Source organism: Pleurodeles waltl, chromosome 5 (assembly GCF_031143425.1).
Source record: "Pleurodeles waltl isolate 20211129_DDA chromosome 5, aPleWal1.hap1.20221129, whole genome shotgun sequence".
NCBI lineage: Eukaryota > Metazoa > Chordata > Amphibia > Caudata > Salamandridae > Pleurodeles > Pleurodeles waltl.
In genome coordinates, this window is record NC_090444.1 from 893075274 (window position 1) to 893102112 (window position 26839).

Here is a 26839-nt window from a genome sequence, read left to right on the forward strand (position 1 = left end):
ATCCATGCAAGTCACACCTCCCTGGACTCCCTTGTGAGTCTAGTTTTCAGAAATGTCTGGGTTTGGTAGTTTTCCCTAGATGGCTGCCGAGCCCAGAACTAAAAACACAGATGCCCCCCTTGCAAAAACAGGTAGCTTTGTAATAAATACATTTGATGTGTTTTGGGCCCTTTCCTGTCATGGGCACTAGGCCTACCCACACAAGTGAGGTACCATTTTTATTGAGAGACCTGGGGGAATGCTGAGTGGAAGGAAGTTTGTGGCTCCCCTCAGATTCTAGAACTTTTCATTGTTGAAATGTGAGAAACATTTGTTTTTTAGACATATTTTGAAGTTTGCAAAAGATTCTGAGTGAGAGAACCCAGTGAGAGCCACACAAGTAACCCCATCCTGAATTCCCCTAGCTGTCTAGTTTTCAAAAGTATATAGGTTTGCAAAGTTTCCCTAGGTGTTGGCTGAGCTAGAGACCAAAATCCACAGCTAGGCACTTCGCAAACAAACGCATCTGTTTTCATTGGAAAAATGTGATGTGTCCACGTTGTGTTTTGGGGCGTTTCCTGTCGCAGACACTAGGCCTACTCACACAAGTGAGGTACCATTTTTATTGGGAGACTTCGGGAAATGATGGTTGGAAGGAAGTTTGTGGCTCCTCTCAGTTTCCAGAACTCTGCATCGTTGAAAAATGAGGAAAATTAGTTTTTTAAGAAACATTTTGAGGTTTGCAAAGGGTTCTAGGTGAGAGAGCCTGGTGAGAGCCCCAAATGTCACCCCATTCTGGATTCCCCTAGGTGTCTAGTTTAAAAAAATGGATAGGTTTCCCTACGTGCCGACTGAGCTAGAGTCCAAAATCCACAGCTAGGCACTTTGCAAAAAAACACATCCATTTTCATTAGAAAATGTGATGTGTCCACATTGTGTTTTGGGGCATTTCCTGTCGCGGGCACTAGGCTTACCCACAACAAGTGAGGTACCATTTTTATTGGGAGCCTTGGGGAAATCCTGGGTGGAAGGAAGTTTGTGGCTCCACTCAGATTCCAGAACTTTCCATCACTCAAAAGTGAAGAAAGTGTTTTTTTGCCACATTTTAAGGTTTGTAAAGGATTCTGGGTAACAGAACCTGGTGAGAGCCCCACAAGTCAACCCATCCTGGATTCTCCTAGGTGTCTAGTTTTCAAAAATGTACAGTTTTGGTAGGTTTCCATAAGTGCCGGCGGGGCTACAGCTGAAAATCCACAGCTAGGCACTTTGCAAAAAACATGTCGTTTTCAAGGAAAAATTAGATGTGTCAATGTTGCGTTTTGGCGCGTACCCTGTCACGGGCACTAGGCCTACCCACACAAGTGAGGTACCATTTTTATTAGGAGACTTGTGAGAACACAGAATAGAAGAACATGTGTTATTGACAATTGTCTTTCTCTACATTGAAGCCTTCCAAATGTAAGACAGTGTGTAAGAAATAAGTCATTTTGGGAAATGCCTTGTAATTCACATGCTAGTATGGGGACCTTTGAATTCAGAGATGTGCAAATAACCACTGTTTCTAAACTCCTTATCTTGTGCCCATTTCGGAAATACACAGGTTTCCTTGATAACCATTTTTCACTCTTCATATTTTACCGAATCAATTGCTGTATATCCGGTATACAATGAAAACCCATTGCAAGGTGCAGCTCATTTATTGGCTCTGGGTACCTCGGGCTCTTGATGAACCTACAAGCCCCATATATTCCCACAACCAGAAGGGTCCAAAAGACTTAACTGTATATTGCTATCGTTGGAAAAAGTTATCGAAGAAAACGTAGACAGAAATGGCTGTTTTTTCAACTCAATTTAAATATATTTTTTATTTCAACTTCTACTTCCTATAGGAAAACCTTGAATGATCCACACAAATGACCCCTTGCTGAATTCAGAAAGTTATCTACTTTTCAGAAACGTTTAGCTTTCCGGGATCCACCACTGGTTTCACACCCATTTCTGTCACTAACTGGAAGGAGGGAGGCTGGAAGCACAAAAAATAGTAAAATTGGGGAATGTCCCAGTAAAATGCTAAAACTGTGTTGAAAAATTTGGTTTTCTGATTCACGTCTACCTATTCCTGAAAGCTGGGAAGATGGTGATTTTAGTACTGCAAACCCTTTGTTGATGCCATTTGCAGGGGAAAAAACAGATGCTTTATTCTGCAATACTTTTTTCCCATTCTTCCCAAAAAAACAACATTTCAGCAGCATTTTGGACCAATTTCTTGGACTCCTCCAAAGGAACCCACAAACACTGGGGACCTTTAGAATCCCCAGAATGTTGGAAAAAAAGGTCGCAAATTTGGTGTGGATAGCTTCTGTGGACAAAATGTTATTTTATCTGCTCCCAATGGGAAATTACACTTATAAGATATTTCAAGGCAATGCTCTTATTACCCTATGGAAGGGATAGGCCTTGCAATAGTGAAATACAAATTTAGCAGTATTTCACTATCAGGATATGGAAAACACAACAGTATCTGTCCTACCTTTTAAATACACTGCACCCTGCCCGTGGGGCTGCCATGGGCCTACATTAGGGATGACGTACATGTAGTAAAAGGGAAGGTTTGGGCCTGGCAACTGGGTGCACTTGCCAGGTCGAAAAGCAGTTTAAAACTGCACACACAGATACTGCAGTGGCAGGTCTGAGACATGTTTTCAGAGCTACTCTTGTGGGTGGCACATTCAGTTCTGCAGGCCCACTGGTAGCATTAGATGTACAGGCCCTGGGCACACCTGGTGCACTATACTAGGGACTTACTAGTACATCAAATAAGTCAATTATGGAGAAAACAATCACAATTATATTTCAGATAGAGGGTAAATGCACTTTAGCAGAGTCCTAAGGCCATCGAACATAGGTCAGAAAAAATAGGAGGAAAATGCAACAAGTTTGGGGATAGCCCTGCAAAAAAGGCCAGGTCCAACATCCACTTTTGAAGTATCAATGATTTGGAAATTAATATTGCGATGAAAAAAATTGCTGCTGATGCACCGTTAGCTCATTCATTGCCGAGGCCAGACGAAATAGAATGACATGCAAATCTGGGTCATTGCAGTTTATCGCTACTGGAGCCACATATCTCCTGCCAGACCTTCTCATGATCACATCTAAAACACGCTGGGGGGGACATAGGGGAACCTTCTTTGTAGTTTTGAGGGGGTGAATAGAGCATCCATTTGGAGAAAATGAAGTTTGCGCCTCAAATTGCTTTACTAGTCATTTGATTATGACATAGCCACATCTGCCTAGCTAGTCTGGGATCTATTAAGGCCTGCTGATTAGCCAGATATGCTGGGAGCAGCATATTACCTAAGTCTTGCGAGAGGAGATGATACCAGTTCCCTATACCGATGAAACCAGACATAAAATGTGCCCGGTTAAAACCGTCTCTTACCACCCTATAAGTTTATTAAATAGCGGTTATAAAATATTTGCAAAAATAACTGCCTCTAGACTCGCCACACCAGCTTCCTCACTGGTCCAGTATGATCAATGTGGGTTTTTGCTGGGTAGACAAATATCATCTAATACTAATAGTAGTGCAGGCAACTGATTATTACTGTATACATTTTTTTGTTGTGAGCAGAGTGTGATATATTCCTAATGAAAGGGGCATTCCAATTCAGGTGAGCATCACGCAGACAGACAAGAGGGGATTGGAATTCCACTTTAGTGCCATAACATATTAGCTCTTACGGGAAAAGGAAATTGTTATTACCCAGTAAGTGTCTGTTTGTGGCATGTAGTGCTGTAGATTCACATACTGTGCATATGTCCGCCATCTAGTGTTGGGTCCGGAAGGTTGCAACTTGTTTTTGTTCAAAAGACTTTTGAGTCACAAGACATAGTGACTCCTCCTCTTGTTTGCAATGTGCATGATCCTCGGCTCCATCTTCAGATTGTCTTCTCACAGTTGGTAATGAATGAAGTGTAATGGAAAGGTTGATAACCTAAAATATCATGCATGAAAACGTGTATTATGTACTGTAACAGCCACAGGTGACCTGGGGAGGCGGGGTGGGCGCATGTGAATCTACAGCACTTCATGCCACAAACAGATGCATACTGGGTAAGTAACAGTTTCCATTTGATGGCATGTGTAGCTGTAGATACACATACTGTGCATAGACTGAAAAGCAGTGCCTCCATAAATGTGGTGGCTCCCTGTGGGTGTGATAGTAATTTGGAATAAGGTACATAGCACTGCCTGTCCTACATTGGATTGTTGGCGTGCTAAAACATCCACACAATGATGTTTAGTGAAAGTGTGTGGTGTTGACCATGTAGCTGTCTTACAAATGTCAGCTTTAGGTATGTTGCCCATAAATGCCATAGATGCACATTTCTTACGTGTTGAAGGTGCTTTAGGGGTAATAGGTAGTGTCCTTTTAGTTTTGCATAACAAGTTTGGACACATTTAACAATCCATCGTGCTATAATAGATTTAGGCCCTCATTATGACCCTGGAGGTCTTCTGACCACCAGGGTTAATGTGGCGGTATTACCATCAACAGGCTGGCGGCATATACCACTACATTATGAGATTGGTGGGTTGGCTGTAGCCAACTCGCCACTTCTTCACTTATACCGCCATGGCAATATGAGCTTCCGGGCCGGAGATGTCTATCTCTAGCCTGGCGGCCGACATAGTACCGTCCATGGCATTATGAGCAGGCTTACCACCATGCTTTTCTTGGCGTTAGCAACACCACGAAAATGCCCTACAGGTGACAGGGAATTTCTTCCGTGTCCCTGGTACGTGGCTCCCCCACACCCCAAAACTCACAAGACGCCCCCCCCCAACCCCCTTATACATACTCAACCCCAACCCACCCGATACACAAACATCCCCCACCCCCCTTCGATCCACTCACTCACCCCTCCAATCCACTCACTCACTCACCCCCATACACGCACACACCGTAGACACGCACGCATCACCCCCTCTCCCCTCACCCCCACTACAGTCACAGCACCTCACACCCCCGCATACACTCACACAGACACCCACATGCACCACGCATACACCCATTCATTTACAGTGGCATACACGCATTCATACATACACTGGCATACATGCATTCAAACACTCATACTGCCAGACATACTCACAAACATTCTTACACACAATCACACTAACATGCAGACACAGACTCACTTCACCATTCTTACAGGCATTCACCCACATGCATACAACCATGCATTCTCACACACACACACACACACACACACACACACACACACAAAAAACACCCCGCCCCCACCCTCCCACCCCCCACCCCTGTCGGACCCCGACTTATCTTGTCCAGTGAGGAGGTTGTCCGGCAGGGAATGGGTGCTGCTACTGTCAGAACGCCGTCAGACAGTATTACTGGTCATAATACGGCTGGCGGAGTCCTTCTGGTGGGGCGGTGCTGGTGTTAGCAGCACCAGCTTACCACCGTCCACCACCATGAGCACTGCCGGATTTCCGCCTTTATTGTGGCAGAAGTCAGGCAGTGCTTGTAATATGGCAGACGGATGGTAGCTGCCGTAGCGGTATGTTGGCGGCTATCACTGCGGCGGTAGGTGGTATTTATTGCCAATGTTATAATGAGCTCCTTAGTTATTGGAGTTATCTTTAAGTGGTGGAGAGAAAGCAACAAATGTGTATAGGGCTCTCTCTGCAACTGAATTGGGTTTTGGGGAAAAAATTGGCAATTCAATAGTCTGATTTATATAAAAATGAGACACAACCTTAGGTAAAAAAAAAAGTTTGATTAGTATGAAAAACCACTTTATCCTTATGTACTTGAAAAAATGGTTCTTGTAAAGGGAATGCCTGGAGCTCACTTACATGTCTTAAGGAAGTAACTGCAACTAAAAAAGCTACCTTTCATGACAGAAATTGTAGAAGACATGAGTGCATTGGTTCAAAAGGTGGTCCCATGAGCCTGGTAAGTACTATATTTAAGTTCCAGGAAGAGACTGGAGGTAGTCTTGGTGGTATTACTCTTTTAAGTCCTTCCATAAAAGCCTTTACGACAAGGATTTTAAAAAGAGAAGAACATTGTCTATTTTGCAAAAAAGCAGCTATAGCTGCTAAATGTAACCTTATAGATGTGTATGCTAAATTTGCGTTTTGTAAATGGAGAAGGTACAAAATAATGTTTTGTGTAGATACTTGAAAAGGATTCCAGTTTTCAGAAATACAGTAATGAACAAAACGCTTCCACTTAGTCGCATAACAAGCTTCAAGGTTTGCGTGCTTCCTTAAGAATGTCCATACATTCTTGAGGTAAATTTAAATACCTAAAATCTATGACTGCAGGAGCCAAATTGCAAGATTCAAGTCCCTGGGATTTGCGTGTGTGACCTGTCCTCAGTTCTGAGTGAGAAGCTCTATGTGTAGAGGAAGCTTCTTGTGCTGTACTACTGAAAGATCTAGTAACGTAGTGAACTATAGTTGTCTCGCCCATGTGGATGCCACCAGTATCACTGCGAGAGAGGTTTGTCTGAGTTTCCGAACCACATATGGAAGAAGAGGGAGAGGTGGTAAAGCGTAAGCAAATTTCCCTGACCAATTCCTCCATAGATCATTGCCCTTGGACTGAGTGTGTGGATGCCTGGTGGCAAAGTTTGGGCATTTTGCATTTTCTTTTGTTGCAAACAGGTCTAGGTCTGGAACACCTCATATTTGGAAGTAGGGTGGTAGGACTTTGGGGTGGAGTTACCATTCGTTGACTTGTTGCAGCGTCCTGCTGAGGAGGTTGGCAAAAGTGTTGTGTGTCCCCAGAAGGTGTGCCACTAACATGTAAATGTTGTGACGAATGGCCCAGTGCCAAATTGTCTGTGCAAGGCGAGACAACTGAATGTGCCACCCCCATTTCTGCAGATAAAACATGGTTGTCATGTTGTCCCTGCATATGAGGACTACTTTGTTTTTGAGATGTATTATAAAGATTTTGAGTGCTATGTGAACTGCTAGCAACTCCAGATAGTTGATGTGCAAAGCTTTGTGTAGTTGATTCCAAAGATCTTGTATTGTGAGGTTGTGGAGCTGAGCACCCCATCCCATGTGCGAAGCGTCCATTGTGAAAATGACTTCGGGAACAGGGTCTAGAAATGGCTGCCCTTTTGAAAGATTGGTTTTGTTCCACCACTGAAGAGTGTGAGAGGTGTGGATGTCTACCAACACTAAGGGCCAGATGTAGCAAGGCATTAGCGCCTCGCAAACGGCGAAAAACGCCGTTTGCGAGGCGCTAATGCCTGTGCGCGATGCAGAAACACATTTTGCGAGTCGGAACCGACTCGCAAAATGTGTTTCCGACTTGCAAATAGGAAGGGGTGTTCCCTTCCTATTTGCAACTCGCACCGCGATGTAAGTTGATTTGTGACCGCAAAAGCGGTCACAAATCAACTCGCAGTTACCATCCACTTGAAGTGGATGGTAACTCATTCGCAAACGGGAAGGGGTCCCCATGGGACCCCTTCCCCTTTGTGAATGATCACAAAAATAATTTTTCAGAGCAGGCAGTGGTCCAATGGACCACTACCTGCCCTGAAAAATACCGAAACAAAAGGTTTCGGTTTATTTTTCAAAGTGCAGCTCGTTTTCCTTTAAGGAAAACGGGTTGCACTTTGAAAAAAAAAACCTGCTTTATTGAAAAGCAGTCGCAAACATGGAGGTCTGCTGACGACAGCAGGCCTCCATGTTTGCGAGTGCCCATAGTCGGTATGGGGCCGCAATTTGCGACCCATCTCATTAATATTAATGAGGTGGGTCATTGCGACCCCATACCGACTCGCAGAAGGTGTCTGAGACACCTTTCTGCATGTGGTTTTGCGAGTTGCAATTTGCGAGTCTCTATGACTCGCAAATTGCAACTCGCAAAACCATACTTACCTACATCTGGCCCTAAATCCTCCAAATTACCCTGCGCTTGAGACCACTGACTTGAGAGACATTCCTACAACAGACGCATGTGTAGTTGTGAGTGTGGGACAATTGCTATACAAGAAGCCATCATTCCCAAAAATGTCACACCTACACTAAACTCTAACTCGCTGATTGGGGTGAAAGTGGAGATTTTGTGTTTGAAAGTTCTGTATTCTTGCTGTATTTGGATAAGCTACTGTTATATGGGTATTGATAATAGCCCCCAGGTAAGGTTGAATCTGTAATGGGGTGAGATGGGACTTCTAGAAATGGATTGTGAACCCTAACTGGTGGAGCAGATCTATTGTGGCCAGTATATGATTGAGACATTGTGGATGAGAAACGGTAAGGGTATACGTGAATACTTTGCCTGCACAAATGAGCTGCTACTACCACTAGGCATTCTGTAAACACCCTTGGTACTGTGGCCACCCCGAATGGAAGCACTTAGAACAGATAATACTGTCCCTGGATGATAAATCGGGAGGTATTTGCGATGCGCTGGATGTATGGGAATATGAAAGTAGGAGTCCTTTAGATCTAGTGCTGATAGAAAGTCGCCTTGTTGAATCAGAGGTAGCACATTCTGTAAAGTGACCATATGAAAATGTTCTGACAGAATGTAATGGTTTAAGGGTCCGAAATCTAATATGGGTCTTAGTGAACCATTCTTTTTGGGGATGAGAAAATAAAGGGAGTATACTCCCTTTCCTTGTTGTTGAAGGGGACCTGGTTCTATTGCTCCTTTAACAAGCAAAGACTGTACCTCTTGCTGTAGGAGAACTATGTGATTCTGTGAAAAAGTATGATGACAAGGTGGTATTGTTTTGAGAAGTGGAAATGCGCTTCAGACAATAACCATGTTGGATAATATCCAACACCCACTGATCTGTTGTAACTTTTTGCCAATTGTTTAGGAAGGACAGAAGTCGCCTTCCCACTGGTGTTAAATGTTCTGTTGAAAGGTGCAGACAGTCACTGTTTGGGCACAGTGGTAAATGCTTGAGGGGGAAGATGTTCTGCCTCTATCTCGGAATCCATTCTCTCTATAAGATCCTCTGTACAATCCTCTGTTAGAAGATGCATTTGATTATCCTCTATTGCAGGAAGAAGCTCCTCGTGCCGCAGGCTTGGAGGGTGGGTTATACAGTGCTTTACAAAAAGTACCTTGAGAAGACGTGAGTTGGAGTACTCCTACAGATTTGGCCACCTCGTTATCTTTTTTCATTTTTTCCAAAGCCTGATCTACTTGTGGCCCAAGAAAATACTCCTTGTTGAATGGGACATTTAATAATGTTTGCTGCACTTCTTGCTTGAACCCCGAGATACGGAGCCATGCATGCCTGCATAGTAAGACAATAGTAGTAATGCACCTAGCTTCCGTATCTGCAGAGTTAAAGGCACATCGAATAGCATTATTAGAAATAATCTGTCCTTCGTTAATAATTTCTTATCCTTTCTTCCTATGCTCCTCTGGGAGATATTGGAGCAACTGCTCCATTTCACCCCAGTGGGCGCCAATGTATCTGGCTAGAAGTCCCTGTATATTGGCAATTCGCCAATGATTTGAGCAGCAACACAATTACCAGATGCACCAATATGCATTTGTCAGAGGTGGTAAATCCTGAGAGGCTTGTGAATTTGCTCTTTTTCTAGCATTAGAGACCACCAAAGAGTCTGCTGGTAATTAACTCTTGATGTATGTGGAATCTGATGAAGAGGCTTTGTATTTTTTCTCCACTCTTGGAGAAAGAATGCGAGCCTTAGCTGGATCCTGAAAAATATCAGCTGCATGTCTGAGCATTCCCTTTAGCATAGGGAGATATTGTGTAGATTTATGAAAAGCTGTTATTGTCTCAAAAAGAAAGTCATCTTCTATAGGATCTTTGAGGAGGGGTACCTGATGATATGTTGCAGCCCTACCTATTAACTCTTAAAAAGATGTGGTGTCTTCAGCTGGTGAAGGCCTTACCGGGTAATTTTCTACAACAGGATTGATATGTGTGTCCACATCATATTGTGACAATGGATCTGTGACCTCCTGGATATGTGATGTATCACAAATCCTGTGGATATCCTGACCTGAGTAAGGAGACCCATGTGGAAATATTTCTAAGGGGTCTTCTATGGAGTGCTGTGGGGATGGAGTATGTGGTGGTGGAGGGATAATGGGTGGAGGGGATGCAGACAAAGGTGAATGAATTTCCAGCGGCTCCTTGTCTACTCTTTTTTGTTCTGGTGGAGGTTCATTTGTGTCCAAAGCTTCCTCAAAAGTAATCTGTCTTTTAGGAGGAATAGTTTTTAACCAATAGTCTTCCAGTATGAGGCTGGATATGCAGTTGGGACTGCTTCCCTTGGAGCTGTTGCTTAAATTTCTGAAGAATCGGATTCAGGACTTTTTCTGCTCCTAAGCAGGTTTTGGGTCGAGTTTGTTCAGTACCGAAGAGGGTTTAATTTTTGGTATTGAAGATTTCTGTGCTGGTGCAGGCAGTCTTTTTGATGCCGAGTGTAATGTGGAAGGTTTCGGTGCCGGAGTCACCAACACTCCACTTTGATTGGAAGCTTCGGTTTTAGATGCAAGTTTAGGTGCTGAGCCTGGAAGTGGGGCATCCGAACAAGTATTTCGATGCCTGCCATGGCCAGAAAGCAGTGGCCGCTTGACAGCTTACGTATGGGAACCTAGGGCCAGATGTACGAAGCCGTTTGCATGTTGCAAACTGCGAAAAACGCGGTTTGCGGCATGCAAACGGCCGAAATTCCCAATTCGGTACGGACTCGCAAATTTGGAAATGCAACTCGCAAATAGGAAGGGGTGTTCCCTTCCTATTTGCGACCGCATCGCAATGCAGAGTTGCTTTGTGATCGCGAACCAACTCGCAGTTACCACCAGTGTCACACTGGTGGTAACTCATTCGCAAAAGGGAAGGGGTCCCCATGGGACCCCTTCCCCTTTGTGAATGCCGAAAAAAACGAAACCAAATGGTTTCGGTTTAGTTTTCATTTTGCAGCTCGTTTTCCTTTAAGGAAAACGGGCTGCAAAATGAAAAAAAAAAAAATGCTTTATTGAAAAAGCAGTCACAGACATGGAGGTCTGCTGACTACAGCAGGCCACCATCCCTGTGAGTGCAGGGACTCGCTATGGGGTCGCAAACTGCGAAGCCCCTCATGAATATTGATGAGGTGGGTCTTTGCGACCCCATAGCGAGTCGCAGAAGGTGTCTGAGACACCTTTCTGCATCCAATTTTGCGAGTTGAAAATTGCGAGTCAATCAGACTCGCAATTTGCAAGTCGCAAAATTGGAGTTTCCTACATCTGGCCCCTAGTCTCTTGGGTGGAGAAGGGGCATGTTTACTCACTGCGTGTTGACCCGGAGGGGACTCCATCATTTCTAGCATCATCTCGGCCTCCAAATCTGAGCCTTGAATCAAAAACATCTCCTCTTCTGCAGCTGATGCCTCTCGAATTTCCTGCGCCTGTTCTGTATCCGACATGACGTCCTCCATGTTGAAAATATCGGGTGTTTCCTCCAAATCCTGTCTCTGCATTTCGAGTCAATGAGCTCTTTTGTCTCGTAGAGTTTTCTTCGATCTGAACGATTGTCAGGCCTCAAAGTCTTCTTCTTGATGTTCTGGCGATAGACAGAGGTTACAGACCTGATGGAGATCGGTCCGAGAGCATCTGGAGTGACACTTCTGACAGAAACGGAATGGCATCCATTCCATCAGTAGTTCTTTCTTGATTATGTTGAATGGAGAAAATGGTTGCCCCGAGAGAGTGGCTCCCAAGGGCCTGGACCGAAAAAGTTACTTATACATTTTCTTTTCGATCCCGGAACACAATGTTAGAAAGAATGATGTGATTGAAGCATACCGACCGGTTTGGAGATGTTTCTCGAAACGAAGATGCCTAAGATGATCTCAGTCTGTAGCTCTGAGAGAACATGACCACACTAGACAGTGGAAGAAAACAATCTGAAGATGGAGCCAAGGATCATGCTCATTGCAAACCAGAGGAGGAGTCACCTGTGACTCAAAAGACGTTTGAACAAAAACAAGTTGCAACCTTCTGGACCGAACACTAGATGGCAGAAATATGCACAGCATGTGTATCTACAGCTAAACATGCCCTCAAACACTATTTTTTCCCCAAGGAAACCCGTCATGAAGCCTCCTCAACACTATTTATTTCTGTCAGGATTCTTTGGTGCCAAGGAAAGTGATGGTTTTGACTAGGGAAAGGTTGTTGCAGCAACAGGGGCCTAAGGACTCCTGGACTGCAAAGCATCTTTGAAAGATGTGTCACAACTTGTCCACAATTATCTGTATACAGAATTCAGCTTCTGTGTTGAGTTCAAAGATTGCAGACAGTATCAACAAATGAAATAACTTGGCTGAAAATAAGAAATGTGATTAAAATATGGCATGATGCCAAATGAATAACTGTGCATGATACTTAGCTACCAGTGCGTTGCACTGTACTAAATGTGGACAATACTTTACACGTACTTTCTAATGAGGGTATGTTTGTATTACAAATCCATTTTTGCATACTTAACTTTTTATAGAAATCATACAAATTGAGGTTTAACATTTTACATGATAGCACTGAAGATGCAAGTGGTGACAAGAAGAACTGCTGCTCCGTAACACCTGACGGTCCAGAACTTAGGAAAGAATAAGCATCTCTTCCTCAGTAGTAGAATCAAGAGAATGAGTTTGTGATGCTTAAGGATTTTATCTTGAAAGCAGTCAACGGACAGATAGCTGTCAATGTTATTGTGACTGGCATCAAAAGATATGTACACAGGACTTTCTCATTAAAAATGAGGTGTTTACCTGAGGGGAAGACCATGTGGGGAGTTTTGTGGATGCATAACAAATGAAAGCACTGGTTGACTTGTAGCTCCAGAATAGGAAAGAGCACCAGTTTCCAATCAAAGCTAACTAGCCACTGTTCTGAGATACTCTACAAAAATGGCCAACTGGAAGGGACTAACAAAATGCTGACAGCACAGGGATGCAGAAGAAACATCATTACTGGAAGGAGCAATTTAAAGACAATAAAATCAGTCAGAAAACAGTATTGTGTAGAAAACATGGCAAAGAAACATCTGAATGAAAGCGGGATGGAAGTTGCCAGAGGAGAAGATTTATATTCTAGATCGAAAGGGGAAAGAGGCAAAGTTTTGACAGGCTAAAGAAAGGCAGGTCCTCCTCAAATTTAACTCTGAGGCGTAAAAGACAGGTGCTGTGTAGTAAAAAGTGAAGCAATATTCTCCACAAAGAGTGGACTAGTTACTTTCAATAAAATTCTGAAAAATTCCCAGTCCAATGTTTTATGAGCTAAAATTAAATCAGAGTTTATGTATATCGATTATACCAGTAAATAACAGTGAATGTCGACTTTGAAATACCTGGTTTCCACCAGCGTTGTGACATTCATATACACCAATAACTCCATCAGCAAAATGACCCAGTGTATCGAGGCAGTTAGCACCTTGCTGTAAAGCCCCAAAGGCAATGTCTTGATGATCAGGAACCCTGGAACAAGAACAAAGATTACATTATTTTGAGCATTTGAGATCTTTATTCATGTAAACAAAAACAATGACTGTTCTTGCTCTTGGAAGTGTGTCCCAACTGGGAAAAGTCATAAAACAGAAGACCATGAGAAATTCCCTACCATAATGTTTCCTGACTAGAGTCCACTACTACTAAGCGTAACTATTGATTATCATGGAGATCTACCTCAATTTCAATTATGACTTGCATAACCCTTATAACTTTCTTTAAAAGAAAAATAACTGCAGCCTGTTGCATAAAAAGTTGCACATGTACAGTTTACACTATACTTCTATGCACAGATTTTTGCATGTTGGGCTAATTCATAAACATGTCTAACTTATACATGTGTAACTTATGCATTTCTTTATTTGTTTATATATATCTGTAGAGCACACTTTTGCCTGGAAAGGCATTCTAGTGCTGGCTGTCGCAGAGATTAAACTCCATTTGATCTAAAATGAGCATAATCATATATCAAGGTAAACCAGGGGGATCCGCTACTGCGTAGAAAATAAAAAAATATTAACAGATTAATAAAGTGAATATAAATAAAGAAACAACATTGACAATTTCAAAACATTCTGTACATGTAAAGGAAACTGAATTCATCCTCAGATTGATTTGTGGGAGCATGGTAAGTGCATCAAACAGAATATAGCTTGGAGGAGGGATGGCCTCAATTGAATTGAGAAAAATAGCTGCTACCTTCCCATTAAATTGTAAATATCTTTATATTTGCTTGTGAATTAAAATATTTTGATATCTGCATATTTCTTTGATGAATGCTTGTTTCTGTAATTTTGTGTAATGCTTTGTGGCTCAAATCATCAAAATTGCTGAGGCGTGGGTCCCCAAATTTCAATAACGACTCAGTGGGGGTCCCAGAATTCCAGTAACAACCAAATGGGGGGTCCACAAACGGCAAAAGGCTAAGAACTACTCGGGTAGACTATTCCAAGCATGACTGGCTTGTATCAAAAACGCACAGGCAACTGCTTAAGACATTTTGCATTTGTGGACCACCAGCAGACTGGCATGGGAGGAACACAGTCTGCACATAAGTCAGTATCGAGCAAATTACTTACGTTCAGTAAAGCCTTTTCAGTACAGATTCTATCTAACCTTAGATTCCGCACCTTGTGAATTTTCCCAGGAGTTAGACTGTATCCAGAAACCTTTGTAGCAATCACCTCATAGGTCGGTAGGTGGTGTTGTGCAGCTCTGTGTCAGATTTGTCCTGTCCTGGGTGTGACATAGGGACAATTATATCTGCACTACCTTTGTGTGCGGACTTCAGTTTCTTTCTGATCTCTGTCTGCGCCATTTGACACAGAGTCATAGAAATCAAAATGACAGTGTGCAAATGTTTAATTGGCATCTTATTAATGAACTGTATGAGTCCAAGGAGAGTGGGCCAGTTGGAAATCTGCACTAAGAGTTTATATCAGAGAAGGCTTTACCAAACGACAGTTAGGGTGAAGTGCCCATCCCGCCGCACCTGGCTGTCTGGGCAGTAATGTCTTGTGAACTTGTGAAAGGAAGCCGACATATTAGCCTGGCAAATGTTCAGAACTAGCACACTGTGTGCCGAAATAGTAGTAGCAGCCTTTGCTCTGTTAGAATGAGCGAATATGCCTTCTGGGGTCTGCTTTTCAGTCAGCCCACAGCAGATCTTAATGCATAATAAAAACCGTTAAGAGGTGGTTTCTTTTTAAAGTGCTTTTTTGCCTGTCTTAGCTCCAGAGAAACACACAAAGTTGGTCATCCTTCTGGCAATCCCTGGTTCGGTCTATGTAGAAGTTAAGCTCCCTCTTTGGGTCGACCCTGGGGAGCTGTTCTTTCTCTTTGGAGGGATGAGGCGTGCATAGAAAGTTGGCTAAGTGATGGACTGCCCGCTGTGGAAAGGGATGACTACCTTAAACAGGAACGCCACTTTCATCCGAAGTACTGCTCTGTCCGGAAAGAATGATGTATAAAGTGGCACCATGGACAATGCCTGTAGTCACTCACTTGCCTGGCCAAACTTATGGTGATGAGGAATGTCATCTTGATATTGAGTAGGCAACTCTGCATAGGCTCCAAGGAAGTGCACCCGAGGCAGGTGAGAACTAAATTAAGATCCCACTGTGACATCACAAAAAGGTGTTAGCAGAAACGTGTGCATTAGCTCCTTCAAAAAGCACATCAGAACAGGTGACCTGAAGACAAAAGTCTAATCTGGTAAACGTAAGAAAGCCGACAGATAACCCCTAACTGTTACCAAAGAAACACCTTGCTGGGCTAACAACAAACAAAACTAAAGACCATCAGATAACAGGGTTTGAGGTTACGGGAACAACACAAGATAACAAACTTATTCCAGAGTCCTGCGTAAACCAATTTGGCAGATAGAATGCCTGGCTGTTTAGAGGGTAACCACTGTTGCAACTCAATCTCCGCCCAAGCAGCTGTTGTTTGGGTAGGCTCAGGTGTAAGATCTGACCCTGCTGCTGTAACTAGAGGTCCTCCTGAATGGACAACCGGTTGGAGGGCATGTGCTCATGGACAGAAGTTCCAGGTACCACACTCTCCTCACCCAGTCCGGAGCCACCAGGATAACCCGGGCACGGTCTTCATTGTTCTTTTTCAGTACTCTGGGCACGGGAGGTAGCGGTGAAAAAAGCATATAGGAGTCCCGCTCCCCATTGTGAATAAATAGGTAAATGCCTCACTATCCACTGCCTCAGTTTCCCCAAACTGAGAGCAGGCTACACCACTTCATCCTCTAATAACAAGTACTGCTGATTCCAGGATCTTGGCCAACTTTAGAACTATATTGCCTTTGCCAGCATTTACTAAGGCCCTGGAGTAATCAATAAATCATCAGCTTTAGAATAATTTGGAGGCTAATGGGCTTTTGCAACCCAGTCGGTCAGGTTTCTGTCCTAAGTTCAGCATTAGAACTGTTCTACCGGAGGAAGAACAAATAAATTGCTCTCTGAAACGGGGGAAAGTTGGCACTGATTTTATTGGATCTTTCGGCGGCGTTTGATACATGTTGCACACTTTGCTTCTTCAACGCTTGTAGTCTTCTGGTCTAAGGAGACTAGCGTTGGATTGGATCAAATCCTTTCTTGAGAATAGGTGTCAGTTAGTATGGCTGGCCCCTTTCTCTTCAAAGATTTGTTTCGGTGGAAGTTCTGCAGTGCCCTGCGATGAGCCCTGCCTGTTTTATTGTTATTCTGGTGAAGTTGGTGAAATCCTTTGGAGATCAGGCTATTTACAAAGCAAACACACGCAGCTTCTATTCTCTTTCAACAACATCGAGGATGCGGATTCCGGTGCACTTAAGCCTTGTCTCTGAGGTTTTTTAAATGGATACACTGCAAACACCTCATGTGCAACATAGACAAGACCAAGATCACGCTATTCAGGTAGTTTCCTCCTGACAGGGGGTCTGACTGTTGGCCTGATAGAGCTCCAGCTGCGCCTTCTTTTTCAGCAGTGGTGTAAAATCTTGGGGTCAAATCTGACATCCAGTTATCTTTTCAGCCACATGTGTCTATGTGGTTGGAACTTGTTTCAGGTATTGAACAAATTCCTGTACTTTCTTCCTTTACCTGCCAGGAAGACAGATGCTCGTGCCTTAATCACATCTAGGCTGGATTATGTCAGAGTACTATATTTGAACATTCCACACTACTTGATCAGGAGACTCCAGATTAAGCGGCTGCTTTGCTTATTCCTAAACCTCTTTCAGAACATTGGTATCTCTTTACTTGAGCTCTCTTAACTGGCTCCCGGCAAAGATGCAGATTCTTTAAACAGCTCTGTTATTCACACACAAACCTCTTTTTCATTCTGGAAGAAAAATTTGGAAGCCAGAGTACAGCACTGGTCAGGCCAAAGGGGAGAGTAGACAATTGAAAATGCTCCTGGCCTGAAACCGCAGATAATGTCTGTGGTACTGCAGGACGGAGACGTACAAATGTGAGTCCTGTAAGTCCAACACCACCATCCAGTCTCCTGGATCCAGGGCAGACAGAATTTGGGCCAGGGTAAGCACCTTGTACTTCTCCTTCCGGAGGAAAAATTTCAGAGGCCGAAGATTTAGGATGGGGGTGAAGGTCTCTGTTCATTTTCGGCACCAGGAAATAACATGAGTAATAACAAACCCCGATCTGTGTTGCCGGCACCTTCTCTATTGCTTCCTTCGCCAAGAGGGCTTGAACTTTTCTGTGGGGATATGGACAAGCCCTCCTACAGGAGGTGTTGCAGTGTGGGTGGCATGTCTTGGGGATACACAGAAAAGGTAGTGAATATCTGTATTCCACAATCTGAGGTACAAATTGGTCTGTTTTGATGCTCCTCTATCCAGAGAGATGAAAGGAAAGCCTTTCAGGTGATTGGGTACCAGCCAGGATAAATCAAAGCAGTTTCACAGTGGTTGCAGGGTGAGGGGTAGGGTTTGCCCCAGGAGGGTCTTGAGGCTGTCGACCTGTTCCCCGGCCTATAATCCAAAAGGGCTGGGAGGATTGTGGCTGCTGAGGTAGGTATTGGTGCTGTCTCTGCTGATATTCCTTGCAGATGGCTCAAAAGAGTTGCTGTTGGGAAAACTGCTGACCCGACTGAGCTAGGCCTTGAGAGCGGGCAATGACCTTGGCCTCATTACATCTCTCCGGGGCTGGGCCAGCTTTAGCTTCAAGTAGTTTCGAGTTATCAAAGGGCATGTCCACTGCCGTACGTCCAATGAAAAACCCTTGAAGTGATTCCAGGCACGGCGTCGAAGCACCACACTGGTCCGGACTGCTCTACCCAGGCACTTGGCCATGTTCAGACCTTAGCGGATTGTGCACTTACCATCTAAGACTAGGTGTTGCTGCGTGGGTCTAATCTCTTCTGGGCAGCCGGCAAGATGTCTGCCACCCTTTCCCACAACATGTGTCAGTACCTGTTCAGGAGGCATGAGATACTGACAGGTCGTAGGAAAACACTAGCACTGTAGAAAATTTATTTTGCGAATGTTTCCATTTGTCTGGATTCCCTGTCCATCGGAATGGTAGAGAACCAAATGGGATTCAGATAGCAGGAGGATGCCTGTAACACCAAGCTTTCTGCTTTGGGGTGCTGGAGCAGATAGACAGGGTCTCTTGGGGCTGGCCACTAGCTTATTTACTGGAGGGCAAGCTGCTGGATTCACACAGGTGACCTCCAGCATGCAAATAAGTGCCTCCTTAAAAGGTAGCAAGGATTCGTGGAATAGGCATAATGTCACAGTGCAGAGCAAAAAGCTAAGTTTCAGGACCAGTGAAAGATATCAGATCTTTTCCTACCATCAGTGACATCAGTACTGCCGTTGAGGCTCGGGCCGGTGGCATGGGTTGCAGTGCCGTGGACTGCATCGAACACAGCACCAAGGCTGGAGCGAGCAGTGCTGGGCTCGTAAAAGGGGCCGACCTTGCGAGGACGAATGGCAGTCAGCATCGGGCATGATGTTGTAGGCAGCGTTTCAACTGGCACCCGCCTTGGATCATTGGGGCACAAACGTCTCCAGCAGGATTTGGTGTGGTACCAATGTTTTTGGTCACGGCCACTCTCAGCTGAATCATTTTGTCCGCTGTCACTCTCTGCTAGAGAAGGAGGATGAGCGGAAGTGCTTCAGTAGTTTGTTCTGTGGAGTGACTCCATGGCCTGGAGGTACCCGGAGCATTGTGAGACTCGTAATGGTTTGAGTGCCGATACGTTGGAGATCCATGTTTGGATTTTGTTGAGTTTCTTGTGCAACTTTTGAAACTTAACTGAACTCCGTGACTTCGATCTGGAGTGCTGGCATGATTGGCCTTGAGAAACGAGAGCACGTCCAAGCCCTTTACTTTAACCAATACTGCTTCTTCCTACAGTCTGATGACTGCTAGTTTTACCTCATGGGCACAGATGATCTTGTGGTTCATCTTCACACAACAAGGACAAGACTCCGAGTGAGGTGCACAGGCACAAGAGACAAACACGGTTTAAAACCTGTTGTTTTGGCACCCATATTCTACACATTGTAAAGAAATTTTGGAAGAGTAAATTCCCTTTCCTGAGGGAAAACTCTGTCTGATAATTCCAGATCCATTCCGGAAGGCATCAGAAGAGAAAGGAACTAATGTCAGGGTGGGAAGGTGATGCAGATATTGTGGCACAGACTTCACATCTGGGGATGGGACAGATCTGATGCAGAGCCGCATGATGCTATCAACTGATGCACAGGTGGAACTGCTACAAAAGTTTCAACTTTACACTGAGAATAGTAGTTACAACACAGGATGACGTAAGGGACCAGGTAACACTAGGATTCAAGCTTGTTAACAAAAGCACTAAGTGAGAAATTGCTGTCCATGTGTACTCCCAAATTACAAACCAAATCTGACATAGTAGGAGTCGAACTGTCCTCTTAAGGCTAGAAATTAATTGGTAGTGGGTTTGCCTACTGAGAAACACAGACACGTCTGTTTTGTCAGTGTTGAATTTATTAGATCCCAGCCAGTAAGAAATATCAAACATTCAATTATGGAACTCTTTGAGTGGAGATCTCCAGTAGCAGAATTAATCGAGTATAATCATCATAGTTCACTTGATGCTTTGGGATCAGAGAAGCCAGCAGTCAAGTAGACATTGAAGGACCAACTGTTGTGGACTTGGAGTAGAAAAGTGAAGATGAATTGCTTGCACTCTCAGCTAAGCAGGATTTGCATCTGTCAATTCCAAACCTCTGAAATGATCCTCAGTGAGCCTGGTGGTCAAAATGTTATGGTTAACTGAAACAAAAGCTGATTTGGTCCTGTGTCAGAAACCCACCTAAGCTGGATCAAGCAATACAAGAGACTCGAAAAAAAGAATTAGAAGGAATTTTGATGATGTTTTTCTATAACGTTTCCAGGAAAAGTTAAAAGGGAGTTTTATAGATAACTGCTCAGAATAGTAGGGTCTGCAGTGGATTTCTTTGAGAGTGGATTGACTATGGCTTTTTCCCTCCAGAGAGTAAAACCACCTGTTGTTGGTGTTTGATTTCAAGCAGTTTGTAAGGTGGAGTGAGGCAGTCTGGCACTACACCCTCCTGATCGTAGGAGGAATAGGGTTCAAAGGTGAACCAGAGGATATTGAGGTGGCAATTTTTAGAAATGCCCAGGCTGACTTTTCGCAAAAGTTGTTACGGGTCATAAAGACTGCCCTTATAGCTGGAGAACAGTTGGTGTCTGCAGCAAAAGTGTCTATAGTGTCACTGAGGAGCAAGGAATAGGCTGGGAGTTTAACAGCTGTATCAACCTTGATTATTTCCCCAAAGAAATCTGCTACCTGTTGGCAATGCATTCATGCATGTCAAATTTACTGTGCTGCTACATTAAATTTAGAAGAACAAATTTCCACTTGCTTTTCTATTTTGCGTGTAACATTGATGAAGCTTTTATTTATTTATTTTTTAACCTTTATCATTTTAACAAGGTATAGTAAACATGACAATCAGTAGCCCCATTGTGTGGGGGAGTACAGTAGCACATACGCCATAGCAGTGCAATGTAGAGGGGTCCTACAACATTATGCAGTATGTTAAAGACAGTGAATCATGATACATGGGGTAGTGGTGCAGGTAGCAAGCGAGCTGGAGTGGTCAGAGAGCAGGCTGCACCAAAAGAACACAGAGGTCAGCAAAGTCCACAGAACCCATACTAGTACTGCACTAGTGTTCAAGAATCCAGATCTGTGCCCTACATTGCCCAGAGGTAGGATTGCAGGGGTTGCCAAATGACCTCCGGCCTAGAGGTCGGTGGTTGTAGTGATGCGTACAGTTCACTGGGAGTGTCACAGTCCATTAGGCTGTTGAGCCAAGCCTTGGCCATTGGTGACTGTCTACTTACCTAGTGAGGAGCGATTTTGTGTTTAGCGAACAATCATGCAACTGTGGCAAAACATGGGGCACTTTTTGGTATATCCAGCTCATAGTTGAGTAATGCTAGCAGCAGGTGTGGCACAAGATCAATTTTGATCATCTGGGTTTGGTGGGAGAATATGGGGCACCTAAAGCTTTCAATATGGCAGCACAAAATCCACTCTCTGCCATGCCACTTGGGAGAACTAGAGAATCTTGTGGGGTCGAGCCATGCTAGGGTGCTGGGTGTAACATAAGTTCTGCGCAAGAATGTATAATGTATGCATTTGTGCTGGTGATTGGATGAAATAAGATGGCCTCTCAAGTGCCCCTAATATTCCCATTGTCGGCGCCAATAGGGCCATGCTCCCATGGTACAGCTTGGAGACTTGCCATTCAATCACTGTCAGCAATCACTAGATTAAGGGAAGGGAACTCATCCAGAGCCAGTGGGTATGTCAGGATAGTGGCCCGCAGGGAACTATAGATGGTTTGCATAACAAAGCAGTCCATGTGGGAGGCATTAGTGAAACAAACATTGTTAGCTTGAGAGATGGTGGGACCATCTGGGAAAAGGTCTCTGTATGTGTGTATAGCATGTTGTGTCAATGTTCGCTGGACCAATTTTTCCTGGGTTATGAGGAGCCAGGGGTTATCTGCTAGTGACAGTGACAGGGAATAGAGAAGCCATCCCCTCAATAGTGGAATAAGTTTTCTCCAAACCTGACTGGAGGTGGTTAAGTTAGAATATCCGTGGGGTCCAAGGGGAGCCTTGTAGAGAGGAGTGAGCCCAGTGGCATCAGGGAAGCTTGATCATTTTCGAGTTTGGAATAGGGGAGACGAGCATCAGTGTGGTACCAATGCTGGGCAAAGTGGCAGTGCACTGCTAAGTAGTGTAAGTGAAAGCGTGACACACCAAATTTGCCTCCCTCACATGGGAGTATTAGGGTGTCCCAGCTAATGCTTGGGCGCCGGCCAGCCGAGAGGAGTCTCAGTAGTATGCTCTGTAGTGTAGCAAAGAAGGAATTGGTAAGTGGGATAGGTGTATTTAAAAACAGATATAAAAGATGTGGGAGTACCACCGTTTTTATGATCGCGATGCGGCGCGCCATTTAGAGTGGAAGACGAAGCCATCATTCCACCTGAGTGTTCAGTTTGTTGATGGCTGGGCCATAGTTCAATCTTATTACCCACTCTTTGTTGCGGTGCGGGATTATACCCAGGTACTTAACCTAGCTATCGCACCAGGCCAGGGGGAACTCACATTGTAAAGACACAGTGGCGTCTGTAAGGGGGAATAACTCAGACTTGTTTCAACTGATGTGAAGACCAAAAAAGCCTCCGAAACCGACTATTTTGCAGAGAAGTGGGGAGAGGTTATTTGCAGGATGACCCACAAATAAAAGATGGCGTCCACATATAATGAAAGAAGCAAGGTGCCAGGCTTGAGCTGTAGTCTGCGTTGCAAATGATTCTCTTAAAGATGCTACACCAGGGAGTACATCGCTATGATGAAGAGCAAAGGAGACAGACGGCAACCCTGCCGGTCCCCCTGGTGGTGGTGAAGGGATCTGTAAGGCTGTCGTTGGCCGAGATCCAGGCCACTGGTTCGGAATAGAAGAGCGTGATCATTGAAATTACGCTGCGCTGCATACGTTGTTGTGTAGCCATTTTAGTTACAGCTCTATACACGTTATTTTAGCAAAACCAGGCCTGCAGCTGTGCACTTTAACCTAGATATATTTTATTCAGCTTTGTTTATTATTTTAACAATAGCCACATTTGTGGTCGTGTTTTATTTCTCTCTATCTAGCTGTTCTTTGCCTAGGCCAGCACTTGATTCTTAAACAAGACATTTCTTTCACTCTGTGCTTTTCTCAAGGCTGTAGTAAGATAGGTTGCCGGTAAACGTGGTAAAGTTTTGTCTCTGGTATTCATAGAAACATACACATCCTTACGGAGGGACATTTTCTCAGAACATCAGCTGTTTTATTATAAAAACACTTGTCTGTCCCATACATGTTACAGGGAGATTCCAGCCAGATGACCATGACTGTATGCTGATTGCTGCTTATGCAGACTTCAGGCCTCTTGCTCAGGTATGAGGGATGAAGTCTTCCCAGGGGAACCTGAAGGGCAGAATTAGAGCTTAACATGCTGTGCTCTAATATAGCCTAGGTAGGAATTACTTTACTGATTCTAGTGACAACATGGTAGCGTTATTTTTGTGCTTCACTCTCCTCGTCACAATTTTAATCCTGTCATGCTTCATCGTCCTGGTTATTGCAGTGCATGCTTTATTACTTAAGATGCAGTTGCTTCATTAAAACCTTATTGAAACATATATTGCCTCTGACTGTCCTTGCAAATGTGAGACTAATGTAACTGAGAGAAACGGATGTGATCTGAGTGAACACGATTTCCCTGAGGAGTCAATTGTGTCATGCGCTCAGCTGCCCAATCATCCTTGCTCTTGGGTATAGATGAGGCACTGCTAGTTAGCCGGAGCAAAACCCGGATTAGGCCAAAAGGTGTAACCTGTGGTGGGTTAGACTCAGTCCCCCACACCGGAGGCGAATCTGCCGCTCAAATCCAGTAGTCTCATTAGAATAATGAGAGCCTACGTGACATGGGATGAAGCTTTTATGAAGAACAGAAGAAACCACTAGGGAAAACAAAAGCAGTTAATTAATTTCTTATGTAGGTGACAATGATGAAGAGTACTGGGATAACTGGGATTAAATTTAGGTTGGTGTAGTAGAAGAGTTTGGTTAACAATTAGGATCAGGTATAGGTTTGCATTACCGGCATAAAGACTAAATCAAATATAACTCTTGCCCTCACCATGCACTGTTTATATCCTTTCAAACTACATCACTAATAACATGCTAAATCATAGCATTCATAACAACACTCATGTCATCTGAACTAACAATTTCTAAGAACAGTGTGCATAGTAGAGGGCTGAGTTATAGTTCATTTAGTCTGACTAGTGAGTTAACAACACTGTACGGAAGTATGCAAGATATAGAAAGTTTTAGTTGTGGCAGAAAATATAACTAAGTTATAACTATATCTTTTTAATTTTTAAGGCTTGTGTAGTTTAAGTTGCGTTTCATCAGAAGTAATAGAAATAGAAATGATAAATAACAATTTCCTAACTGTAACTGGTCTTCAACCTTTGTTTTTTTTCATTCAATATTTGTTTTTTTTGTTTAGGAACATTGATTTCTAATAATATAATTTCTCATGTGGCTTACAATGGAGTGGAGTAGAGTAGCTTGGAGTGGCGCAGAGTAGTGTGGTGTGAAGTAAAGCTGAGTAGAGTGAAATTGGATAGAGTAGAGTGGCATAGAACAGTGTGGGGTAAAGGCCCTCCTCTGATGGCATAGTCAGAGAGTGAGTGATGCACATCGTAGAAGCACAAAGAGTTCAAATGTGTTAGCTTTTATTTGGTATATATGTGCCTTGACGGCCTTGTAAAGGCTGGATCAATGACCTTCAGCAGAAATATTATCTGTGCTATTTCAGGATATGGACTGTTAAACAAGAAAAAGACATCACAGCAAAAGATTTTTGTGCACTTCCTCTGTGTCGTACATGTGGCCTGCAGTACAGAGAGGAAGAATAGGCCAAACAAGAAGCAATTTTATTCTCACATTACTCACCTTCATTCAAATATGATACTTTGCTTTAAAGAAACATGCCCTTGGAGATTCTATTTGACCCTAACCCCACTCCTCTCAATATGAAGTAGGAGTGTTGAATGTTGGTATAAAAAAAGGGTGGAGCATTGAGAAAGTTTCAGGATGACCAAGGACCATGTAAATGACTAAAAGATAGATCTATCAATTTGTGTCATGTGGCGATCCTGTAAATCTAGTAGGGTTTTGGCTCTAGTACACCAATACATGATACTTTTAAAGGGGCTCCCATGATTTGACTTTATGTGCAAACATGTTCTTCACTTATTTGTACCACAGAGTTTGGATGTGGGAACTAGCCGCAAGACTCTCTTGCTAACTGGGAAATTTTCCTCCAGTGTAAGCTTGAAAGTATTCTGGAAGTTCGAAAGGGGGGCAAAGGGCACTCTGCAATATTACAAGTTACTTATCTTTGGTAATAATGAGTTTTTGGTAGAAATTGTATCCAACTAAAGATTCCTAACCTTGGGAATTTCCCCAGCGTCACCCTTGATTGTCAAACCTTTGTAGCAATTCCCTCATACATCAACAGGTGATATCGTGTAGGTCTGCGTGGGTCTGTACCACCATGAATAGGACATCGGGCCAATATTGCTGTGCTACCTGACATCAGTTTCTGGTCTTGAAGCAACTGAAATCGGAATATGCCAGTGTGCAGACTTTCAGATAGGGATCTGGTTAATGAACTGTATGAGTCCATTTTACAGAATGGGCAGGAGCCTGAGCAGGTGAGGAATCTGCGGTTAAAGCCTTTACCAGAAAAGGTGTTGAAGAAGGTACGTAACTTGTTCTTCTGATAGACACTTCTAATCGTAGACACCTTGCAGTGCAAACAGATGCCAAAGCAGTTCACTTGCACTAGTGGTGGGTCTGTAGAATGGCTCAAGCCAGGAAATCCAGTAAGACCTTTCGGGCAAAGTGCCCGTTCCACCTGAACTGGCTATCCAGGCAATAATGCTTTGTGAATGTGCAGAGAGATGGACACATCACTGCCTGGCAAATGTCCACACCTTGCATGTGCGCAACAGTGCAGTGGTAGAGCCTTTGCTGTGGTGGAATGAACATGCAAGATTTCTGGGTACTGTTTTTTGGCTAGCCAATGACCAATATTAATCATTGTTACAATCCACTTGGAGATGGTCCTCTTTTGCAAAGCTTTGCATTTCTCAGCCCCACAGAAACTGACAAAGTTGGTCATCCTCATCACTCCATTGTTTAGTCCACATAGAAGCTAAGTACCCTCTTAGGGTCAAGGTTGCAAAGCCGTTCGTCATCCTTGGAGGATCTGTGCACCGGGGACCTGCACACTGCCTGTCTGATCCCGCCCACAAACAGACTGGTTCAACTGTTGCGGGGGCACTTGCTAGTGCCTGTACTCTGGACCTCCGAGTAGCACCAAAAGTGGCAAAAATGATGAGGGAACGTCTGGAATGGTTCAAAAGGCCCAAAGAATGTGCTGTTGCCTAGCTTTCCTTTAAGCCTTCCAAGGCAGAATCCAACTTCTCACCAAACAACTGAGATTTGCCAAAATGCATATCCGTAAGGGGAACCTAGACTTCTTCATATAAACCCACAGACCTCATCTATACATGGTGATGAAGCACCACACTATTGCCAACTGCTTATCCCAAGTAATCGGTGGTGTCAAGTCAAGACATATCGGGCGTCATCCGGAATAGTTAAGGCCAGGGAGTACTGAAACTCCTTAGGGAATACCAGTCAATAAGATCTCCCTGG

The 26839-nt window shown here is 43.8% G+C and overlaps 1 protein-coding gene across 1 annotated transcript in view; it reads right to left on the reverse strand.

Moving 5' to 3' along the window:
* GALNT2 (polypeptide N-acetylgalactosaminyltransferase 2) overlaps window positions 1-26839 on the reverse strand; it is a 630213-nt gene that overhangs the window by 43509 nt on the left and 559865 nt on the right. Inside the window, exon 14 of the mRNA XM_069235012.1 lies at window positions 13360-13486. Within this exon, the coding sequence (XP_069091113.1) occupies window positions 13360-13486 (127 nt within the window). The remainder of the gene's footprint in view (window positions 1-13359; window positions 13487-26839) is intronic.